This window comes from Artemia sp. Qi Xiang Cuo, chromosome 4 (assembly GCF_049724085.1).
Source record: "Artemia sp. Qi Xiang Cuo chromosome 4, ASM4972408v1, whole genome shotgun sequence".
NCBI lineage: Eukaryota > Metazoa > Arthropoda > Branchiopoda > Anostraca > Artemiidae > Artemia > Artemia sp. Qi Xiang Cuo.
The window spans coordinates 84,026,161-84,037,338 of NC_142797.1; the positions used below are offsets into that span (position 1 = coordinate 84,026,161).

The window sequence follows — 11,178 nt, forward strand, 5'->3', positions numbered from 1 at the left end:
AGTTTTTTGCTTAATATGAAATTGTAGGGTGCAAGCGTTATTTTTATATCCACTTTAACATTGGGTGGCAGCCATTGGGGTATATTAAATATTTCATGATATATTTTTCCAACTAGATGTAATTCACTAGTTGTAGCATTTTTAAGTGCATCTGTACTATCAGTATTAGTAATATATTCATATCCATTGGAGGTGCCTCTCAATTCCTTGTTTGACTTGGGTGTCATCAGCATGAATTGCATATAGCTTGTATAATTTGAGAGATTGTTGCTTGTACTCACCAGCGTGCCATTGATGTAGACACTATGACGAAATAAATTATATAATATACAATTTTCATAGGATATTCCATTGGCCCGAATTGGCATTGTATTATCGGATTTCCGGACTTTCATTTGTAAATCTATAAATGTTGAAGACATGTCCATAAAGTAGTCTTCATTGGAATAAATTAGAAAGTGGATATTATCGGAGAGGGGTTGTTGTGGATAAAATTGTTCATACTATCCATGCTTGACACTCACATCAACATTTTCAGCATTGAATAGATTCTATGAGGCGGTGATTGAAGGTTGAGAATCCTTATGCGGCAGGTAGGACATCATAGGAGAAGAAATCTAGTTTTGATCGAACAATTTTCTTCCTAGGGCTTCTTCTTCTGTTTAGACAACGTGCTGGCTTTTTCATTCTTTTCTCTGACAACAGTGATGGTTTCTTTCGCTTCCAACCTGAGTAGAGACTGATAAGTGATGCATTGTTTCTCGACCTTTTTAAACCTTTACCATTTTGTTTTAACCTCTCGCCAAGGCTTCGCGCACTGGACCTAAGATTTTCCGAAGCACTTTTTTTAAAATCCTTGCCAGAGCCCCAATCGTATAGTGTAGAGGATGCAAAATCTGTCGCAGCCGGTACAAGATATTTTCTAGCCAGTGGTAGTGAAGAGCGAAACAGCTTAGCAAACTAACTGCCAAGACCGTAGCCAGACATTGACAAGCGACCTTTGTAATAGTCCATTCCATTGCCCTGTTGTCTTGGGTCAAGAGTATTAACATAGCAGTCAATATCAGGACAAGTGAATACCAATTTTTTATTAGACATCTTGCTGTTGAACGATGGGACGAAAATTGCATGTAATCACAGCCAAACCTTTTGAAATTGCTATTTGATCACCTAATTCAGTTCTTAGTGTTAACTGACAGAGTTCCAAATAGGAAGTGTTTACGGGAATATACTGAAGATGCTTTATATTGTAGTGGTGAATATGGTCTTGATTGGTTTTTCGTTCAAGAACTCGTAGGAGGGGAACATTTGAATTACCAACCCCAGATGTTTCCACAAATGAAGCCTAGAGAAATATACAAGTGTCCGTGGAGAAGGCAGGTTGGTAGTCAGCAAAAATGAAATTAGCGTTTCCGGCACTTTTACCATTGATTATATTGAGCTTAAAGCCAAGAACATCCTTTAGGTTATCATTGAGAATACCCTTTTCGCTGGCAATAGGTGAACTAATGTAGATCTTACCCTCCTCCTTTGAATAGTTGAAATGAAAAGGTCCTTTTTTACGAGCGGAAATTCTTTTATTAATAGAACGACATAAATCATTCATACAGGTGAGTTCCTCATAGGGTAATTCAATATATGGATAATCCATCCAATTGATTTTTTCAATTTGTTCTTGATCACCTGAGGATGGTGGCGGCCAATCATAGGGTCTAATTTTTATTTCATATTTACGATCTTTTCTCAGGATGTCATAGGTATTTTTGAGAATACAGTCAACAAGAGCCATTTCATACTTCCCGTTGAATTTTATGGTGGGGGAGAGTTTCGTCCAAAAATCACTTGTTTTATTCAAGTCATTGTAGAGAGGATCAGAAACACTGGACATGAAAGTCACATAGAAATCATTGGGCATTGTTAATATCTTCAGCACTGACCCAAGAATCAAAATCTGAGTTGTATCCTATCCAGCAAACAAGCAACTGTCTCTTACCCCTACGAGTACGACTCTTTAATATCTTTTCAATTTGATAAATTTCACTAGTGTTTCTAACTTTTTTCAGTTCATATTCATAAAAACCGCCGAGAATCTCATCATGTTTGCTGTCTCGCAGTCGATATGTCGTGGGCTTGGTGTCCAGGATTTTGGACACTTTAAAAAGTTCGGTGCTCCATAAATAATTCCCCCTTTCAAAAATATTAGTGGTTCTATTATTTCAAACAGTATCACCAACATTGAATATCTTCTTCACATTTTTTTTTCTTTTTTATCATTCAAGTATTTCTTTCGAAAAGTATTAAATATGTTTTCATTCCAGGGAACTTCCCAAGGGCTTGGGTTGAAAACAGACTAATAGGATTAATTATTGTATATCTGAATGATTTTATCTAAATCATGAATAAAAGCCGGTGTATTTTTCGGTGTAAATTATCTTGAAATTAATAGACGAATGGTTCTGCTTCATAGTTCAGCGAATGCAGCCTTTATCGGACTTGCAGAGATTGCAGAATTGACAGAAGTCAGTGGACACTTTAAATCACAATACAGAAAAGCCAAAATTTATCGAAAAGAGAATTATTTCTATTGCGAGAATTATCGTTGTAAAACAGTGGGGGAGGGGTTATGTTTATGTGCTAAAAGACTCATTGCCCCCTCCCTCCCCCTTTTACATAATGTCCTTACAACGAAGCTGTTAGAAGCGAGGCATTGCCCCTTCCCTCCCCCTTTTACATAATGTCCTAAATATATTGTTAGACCTTAATTTGAAAATAATCTGTTTCACCGGTTCTTCAAATAGAGATTGCACAGGCATGCGCTTAATTATTGCAATTGTCTGAAAGTGTTTTAATTTGACGGAGAAATAATTCCTTCGACTTGGCCGCCGCTATCCTAAACACACAGGAAAAGGGGGAAAAACCCATTATAACCTCGCGCAGAGTATTATGTCAAAATATAGTGGCCTAATGCCTCAAGAATTGACAGAAGTCAGTTGACACTTTTTAAATCACACTAGAGAAAAGCCAAAATTTATCGATAAGAAAACTGTTTCTACTGCGTTAATTATCGTTGTAAAACAGTGGGGGAGGGGTTAGGTTTATGTGATAAAAAGAACATATTTTATATTTTTTAGTGAATATAAAGATAGCATAGTGATGTTTTGTATTGTGTGGGAGGGGGGACTTAGATATACTGGAGTGTGACCAATGAAAATAATTTATTTCCGAAATAAAAAATGAAAATGTACTAAAACAGAACTTACATAACAAATTGAGGTTCCCAAAACTTAAAGTTCATCAACAATATCCGGTCTTGTTCTTTCAACTGTGTCAAAATACCTTCTGTTAATTTAATCACAATGCATGCCCTTTATATACAAAATTTCAAGGGTTAATTGTTATGTAAGGGGTAAAACCATATGTAAGCGAGCATATGATGGGCTGAGAACGCAGATGTAACCGACTCACTAATTACCTGAAAAGGAAACATATGATCTAACTTTTTCCTAATTTCTCGACGGAATAACATTCGTTCCGAGCGTGCACTTGGCCAAAACAACAACGAAACAAGATCTTGAAAGAAGAGGTCATTGACTCTGTCCCCATTAGACTCAATAATCCAGAAAACATCCATCAAAGTGAGAAAAATCCTGTTTTTCCATTCTCACTGACAAAAACCATAAAACAGACATAAATTACTGTTGACATCCGAGAAAAACATCAAATAAATTGACCAACACACATAACCGTCTAAGAAACAGCAATAAATGTGAGAAAATTCCTGTTTTTTCAAGTGAGAAAAATTTCTTTTTTTTCATTCTCAGTGAGAAAACCATAAACCACGTGGTCATGTCACGAGTAGCACCCCCTTTCTACTTTTTTCATTTAATAACTAAATAAAATCGGGTATTTCAGAGACTCATCAATATTTATTAATGACTCTTCGGCCTCACTAAAGTTCAAAATTTTTCAAATTTGGAGAATGATAGGTAAAATAACAAGCAAAAGGGTCTTGAGTCTACGTATTACTATGTGCACTAATATATTTAATAGTAAATCAATGCACGAGTGAAGGAATATTTAGAGATTTGCTTTTGAACAGAGGGTTCACTATTGACTAATCTGCTCTACATAATTTAAAACACCTGCCTCCTGCATACCAGGCAGGTACTCTATCGAGTGAGCTATGGTGACAGGTCCTCTCGAACGCTCAGTCATATGCAAGCTTCTAGCCTTGCCAGCAGACTCTCCGCAACTGGTCTTATTGTACATCATTTAAACGTTTGCATATTGTTGATAAAAAAAGTTTTATTTAATAAATTACGGTCATTATACTTATTTAAAGGGTATTTTACTGCATTTAAAATCTGTTTTCACTAAAGCAACTGAAAAGCATGGGCCAAATGGCTCTTGGTCGTCAACAGGACCTAGAATTCATGAATATCTATCTCGATTTTGGTAGATTTCAATACATCCTGAAACTAGGTCCCTGCAGCCGTTCTCGAGAGATTGTAGATGCGCTATTGAAACTCTGGCTACACGCAGCGTCTATGATTTACCTTCCATCTTAGCCGTGAATAGATTCCCTAGTGCCATAGGCGCGCATAAACTAAAAGCGTATATGTAGATCGAACACTAGAACCCAGAAAACGATATTCGCAACCCAAACCAACTTAAATAAAAATGTTTTTAAAAACGGTAAAACTATAAGTCAACTGAGTTTTTCAAAAAAATTCTAGTTGAGGAAAAAGATGCTCTGAAAGATGATGTTCCAATAAAAGACAAAGCAAACGACGAAAAAAGACGTGACCTCATAGAATCCAGTATGTTACAAAAAGACTCTCACCTCAAATCGGATAGTGAAGCTTTTCAGAACACTTCGAGTAAGTACAGTCATTTTAGTTAATACTCGTTACTTGAATGAAATTTTAACAAGAATTCTGAGATAGGATATACTTTCAAAATTCCAACTGATATAGATTTTAATTGAGTTGAATTTAAAAAAAGTTTAGTCATATTTCGTAAACTACGAGTAACATTATTCAATGAATATACATAATGTTAGCCAAATATTATGTTAAAATTTTGGAGCACAGCCAATTGGGATTCTTCTTAAAAGATTAACATAAATCTTACAAACACTCGGATAAATATATTTCAAGTACCTCTTCAGCTTCGATAATTCATAATGCAATACGTGACGTGTTTTTAGGAGATCCTGGGATCTCGTATTCCTGGGATCACTATGTGTTCTCAGGAGAAAAGAAGAAACAGTCAATCTCTTTCATTATTTCTTTCGGCTCTTATTAAGATTAAGTTTCCCTAGAATATGTGATTTTACGATAGGCCTAAAGCCGTAACTTGCACCAGAGAGCTAACATTAACATTCAAAATTATTTTTATCCCCAAAAGTGCAACAGCAGCTAGAACTCATCGTAGCTCAATTTTATTTTTAAATTATTAAAAAGAATCCAAATAAACTAAACAGTCCATAATCATATTGTATACGATATGAATCTATAGTCATATCATAAAACCAATTCATAGCATTTAGAAAACTTGCTAAGCAAAACACAGTAATTTAGAGTCAGGTCCAAGATAAAAGCCACCTATAAGCAGCAGGGCCGAATTTAATAACAGATGGCTTGCAAAGACACCAATTCATTCACATAATAACACTACAGTGAAGTGAAAGCAACAGTTAGCCCAGGATTCTTATTTGAATATAAAAATTTCATTATTATGAGACATAATTTATTATAGGCCCTATTCATCCAGAGCAGCAATCCTTACAAGTAACTTTATCGTACTTAAGAAACTGTAAATAAAAAGTAATTTTGAACTAATTATAATTTAAGATTCTTTTTAAGAAATAGAATAAAAGTAGACTTATCGATAAGATCCTTGTGAGAATCTAACCACCGGGTCATCGATACCAACGGACCGATTTTAGATCCCTCAGAATGATACTTGTAAAGGTAAATATTCTTTTATTTTTACCGACTGTCATAATTATGTAAATCTTGTGATTGGGGGAACAAATTTTGATCAAGGTAATAAAGCGGTAATTTCTTGATGTTATATTTACATTTGAAAATTTTTGCCCTAAAAGTAAATTGTTGAGATAACTGAGAAGTCAAACTATATCTAAGTAATTATATAAGGATACTGTGGAAGACTTATTCGGAAGTGCAATAGGTGATGGAATAAAAAGTTTGGGATTGTTGGGGCTTTATTCTGTTAAATATGAATTGGCTTAACATGGCTTTTAAATGTAGTTGAACATACTAGAGAACAATAGCTGATATTATAATAGACCAGGGCAAAATAAACGCTCCGTAGTGGCAACGCTCGGTATGGCAAGTAATGATTCAATTTTCGCATTAAACCAACACACCTTGAAATCATTAAACGTAGATTTTCAATATGTGTTTTGAAAGATAAGCTTTGATCCATTACAAATCCAAAGTACTTCAGCGTATACACCTGAGATTTTGATAAAATATATTTTGAAGAAGTAAATCGGGAAACGCGAGGGCAAGCATTTGACTTTCTACCGTAAATTATGAAATTAGATTTCAATAAATTCAAAGCAATAAACCATGATGAACACCAAATCAAGATTATTAAAAAAGGCAGTATCCAGTTTCTTAACCACCCTCTCATCATTCTTCTCAGAAAGTGAAATACCGTATCATCTGCAAAATGCATGTTAAGACACGGTATTGACAAGGCACGGTGAAGATCATTTATAAAAGTTACAAAAAGCAGAGGACCAAAAAAAGAGCCCTGAGGTACCTCTGCCTTCGGAGACTGAGGAACAGCTGGAGAGAAGAAATTGCCTCCATCTAGTTTTTGTTTTCTAGATTCAACGCCGTTTCCCGCACGCCACGATTATCCAATTCACAAAAAAAAATATAATGGGATATTGTATCGAATCTTTTTTTAAAATCTAAATATACTGCTGCTGTAGCTGCTCATTTCTCAAGGCAATCATGAATATATTGGATGAGAGAATGGATAGCGTTTAGAGTATTGAGTCCAGACCTGAAACCAAATTGAAAATTTGTTAATATGAGACAATTTAAGAAAATCATAAAACCTTTTATATATTAAATTTTGAAATATTTTAGAAAAAGTCGACAAAACAGAAATGGGAAGGTAATTGAGTGGCTTTTCAGGAGAGTCACCGATGCGAAGTGGAATTATGCTCGTTTCTTAAAAAGCAGAGGGAAAAACTCCAGTTTTAAATGAAAGATTAATTATATGTTCCCATGGAAAAGTTATTGCTGAAAAAATAATCTTTAACAATTACAAAACTAGACTTATCTGTTCCGGCGAAATTATCTGGATTTAGATCAAAAACTGCATTTGTTATTTCAACCTGAGATTTAGTGCCAAGAAAAATCGAGTGACTTTGAGGAGGTACAAAGGTACGAAGGAAGTTGTTTATTACTGCTTGAATCAAATTGGTTCATTATTGCTGAAGTAATTTCTCTCCTATATTAGCAAAATAAATATTCAGAATTTCACCCACTTCCTCAGGTTTATTAGAAGTCCATATTTCCTCCAAACTAACATCTTCAGAAAGCTTAGATTTTTTTTTCTTTTATAAAAATAATTAATTAAAGACCACGCTTTACGGAGAGGGGGGGGATTTTGAGCTGATTAAATTTTTAATATTATAATCACATGGGTTCTTTAACTGCTTTTTAAATAAACGATTTTTTCCTTTACAAAAATAGAAATTCCAGCGATTATCCACTGGTTCATAGGAGATTTTTCTCTGCAAATTTTATTCGTAACAAATCGAGGCAGAAAAATATCAGTTGCCCATCTGTATCCTCCGTGGATATAACCTCCTGTCAATCCTATAAACAAAGATTTTGACTCAGATACTTCAGTGTTATTTTATTTATTAACCGTACTTGCCGTTTCTTACTTCTGCGGTATATTACAGGTAAAAGCTAAATCAGAAATCAGCAGAAAATGATCTGATATATCACTTAAAACAGCAAAATTTGCAAGAACTGGCTAAGATTCAAACTATTGTTTTATTTTCCCCGAAAATGACTATGTCAATATAAAACGAACAGAAATTAATTTACAAAACTTTTTCCACAAAATAAGTTTTTTTTTAGAAAGTACAGAACTCCATTAAACCAAAAATGAGCAAAAATAGAATCAAATAAAATACCAACCATAAAACTACCACAAATAAGCATCAATAAATAAATGAAACCCAAAACGAACAGAAATTACAATAAAAAAACAAGTTAAACTCAAAACGAGCAGAAATTAACATGAGTAGGGCTCAAAACCCCTATGCTTTCTAAAAGCCAGAGCCTAATTTGCATATTAATGAAAAAAATAAAGATGAATGTGCATTGTCAGTTTAATTTACATACGCTGATCGTACATATATTATCAATGAGAGAAGCAGAACTAGGTGAAATTTTCAACATAATTTTTTCTACATAGGGTGGGTGGGTAGTGAAACCGAATCCCTCTCCTCATGACTACACCTTTAAGTCTATAGTAAGTCTATGAGTAAATTTATTTGTGATAGTTAAGCTAATAGCCTTTGATATTTTTAATTAGATCTTAACAACAAAGGGGCTTTAATAATTGTCTAGATGGGAGGGTATTTTTTTTTCTTTGGTCTGCCAAGTCAATTCAACAGTACAACGATTTGCAAAAAAAGAATTATTTTACAGTTATTTTCCTTTATTAGGTGATTCAAAGCAAGATCTTCCAGAAGACAGCCAAATTTCCATCGAAATGGACAGCATGGATACTCACCACTTAGAGGACCTGGCATTGGATCCTTAGAGGAAGCCCTTTGAAAATATGATCACCATATATTAATGATGTTCTTATAAAACAAATATATATATATTACCTTATGCTGGTGTCTAAATTTAAGTTAAGTTGGAAAAAATCTCTTAGTTAAAAACCAACACGTTTCAGTAGCATTGAGGAACTCCCTTCGAAAAACTATGGTCGAATATTTATGATTTCCATAAACCTAAATATGTATTATGGCGTTCAAGTTTAGTAGGAAAAACTTTTTTTGTTGAGACCAGGTGGTTTCTAAGGAATCAAGCAAAGGCGGAAACGTTTTAGGGGAATTCGGAGGGTAAAATGGCAGAAATTAATATAATATAATCCCTTTCAACCCATTTTCTAAATTTTTTCTTCTTATCTTCCATATACAGAACTCATAACTAGGTATTTGTATAGAATTGAATTACAATTATGTTCTCAGGTATTTCATACCTGAAGAAGGGAGGACTTTACCTAAAGTTTATTTCTTAACCCTAGCTCATATTCAGGAGAACATTAGTGGTATTGAATACAACAATAAATCGTATGAAACACCATGAAAGTTCGGGAGAGACAGGCCTGAAGTGACCGTATTTCTAAGTACGCACCTAATCAAAGCTACTCAATTTCCAAACGTTCCACGAGATTAAGGTAAAAAAAATATTCCCTCAGAACAGACTAATCTCTGTTCTAAGCTACTGAATGGCAAAATATAAGAGCAACTTCGAAAAAAAAATGAATGGACGGTGAAAAGTCTAAGGACCCCAAGCCTTTCCCATAGGTACAAACTTGGCTTTGATTTACTATAAGTCATATTTTTCTTCAATTCCATCATTATTACTCGTTGCTAGTTGTTTCTCAGAGAGGAACAAAAGCTTTGCAGTAACAATAAAAGAATGTGAAATAACAAAGGGTCTTTTTTGTCCTCCTTTTCTAAGGGGATCCCTTATTCTCTAGTACCTTCTGACGGACAAGCTGGAACGGAATCTTTTGTTTGTTGTCATTTACAAGAGTGTTCCGCACAATATAAAACTTAAGAATACATTTTACACAGGTTCTTTGTACAGACAGATAAATAATTATAATTTAATATATATAAATATATATAATAAACATAAGTTAATATATGCGGTCATATAAGTTAATGATATAGTCAACCAAAAGAGAACAAATAGCTTGTCATGGAATTCATCATTTATTATTCTTGCCTTTAAACTTCTATATAATTGTTTCATTCTCTCTTTAATCTGCTTTTCATCTCCATTTTCAATCTTTAACCTCCTCTTTGTGGATCTTTAGTTTCCTCTTTGGCTATTAAACCTTTATTCATTTTCAATTTGTATCAGCATTGTCTGCTAAAAGCTCTCATGATACAAGATATATAACAAACAAACAACGCTTAAAAAATTATTATTTCGAGGATCTCTAAGTTCCCATTTTCAACTTAGACGGCATTTCCTCAACCCCATCCCCCCGCAAGCAAGACCAATATATCGAAGTAACCACGTTCTTTGATGCGTTCTTGTAAATTTTTTAACCTAGAAATTGGTTATTTTTCCTTGTTTTTTGCTTTAATACCTTTCTAACCTTTAAATAATGTTTTCCATAAATAATTTGACATTTATCAAATTGAATTCCATAAAAATGATGATATTAGAAAATATCTATATACTATAGTAGTTATACAACGCAATAATAACAATAATATAATACGACAAAAATGCAATCCAGTACAGGATAATAATAACTTAATAATGTAATAAGCGAAAAAATTATGTAATAATCATGTTTATTATGCTAAATTAAATTTTAATAAGTTCGTTATCAAATCGTTTAGAGGTACTGCGGTGAACATACTGTGATAGTGGTTAAAGTAAACTAAAAAAAAAAACAAAAACGAATACGTACATTGAGAAGAAATCACGAACTTCACTAATCATTTTCATTTGCGTGTTGATAGTACGAATGCATCTATTGACGCGAAACTAACAAGATTCAGCCAATCAGAGGCCTAGAATCCCTCTACCTACAAGATCACGTGTCTCTTTTTATGCCTGTTTGATGGTTATATTGTTTGTTGGTTATGAGGGTTATGTTATGTTGATTTTGTTTCATGGTTATGTTATGTTTGTTGGTTATGAGTGTTATGTTGATGTTGTTTCATGGTTATGCTTTGTTGATGGTTATGTGGTTTGATGTTATGTTATATTTGTTGGTTATGACTGTTATGTTAAGTTATGTTATGTTGCTGGATATGTAGTTTCTTGGTTATGTTATGTTTGTTGGTTATGTTGATGTTGTTTCATGGTTATGTTGATGGTTATGCTGTTTATTGGCTATGTTGTATGATGGTTA

The 11,178-nt window shown here is 33.7% G+C and overlaps 1 protein-coding gene across 2 annotated transcripts in view; it reads left to right on the forward strand.

Moving 5' to 3' along the window:
* LOC148953542 (uncharacterized) overlaps nucleotides 1-8,903 on the forward strand; it is a 207,245-nt gene extending 198,342 nt beyond the window's left edge. For both annotated transcript variants that reach the window (XM_089088591.1, XM_089088592.1), the window contains 2 exons: nucleotides 4,737-4,880; nucleotides 8,732-8,903. In XM_089088591.1, coding sequence (XP_088944717.1) covers nucleotides 4,737-4,880; nucleotides 8,732-8,829 — 242 coding nt within the window. In that variant the 3' untranslated portion in view covers nucleotides 8,830-8,903. The remainder of the gene's footprint in view (nucleotides 1-4,736; nucleotides 4,881-8,731) is intronic.
* Nucleotides 8,904-11,178: the final 2,275 nt, after the last annotated feature.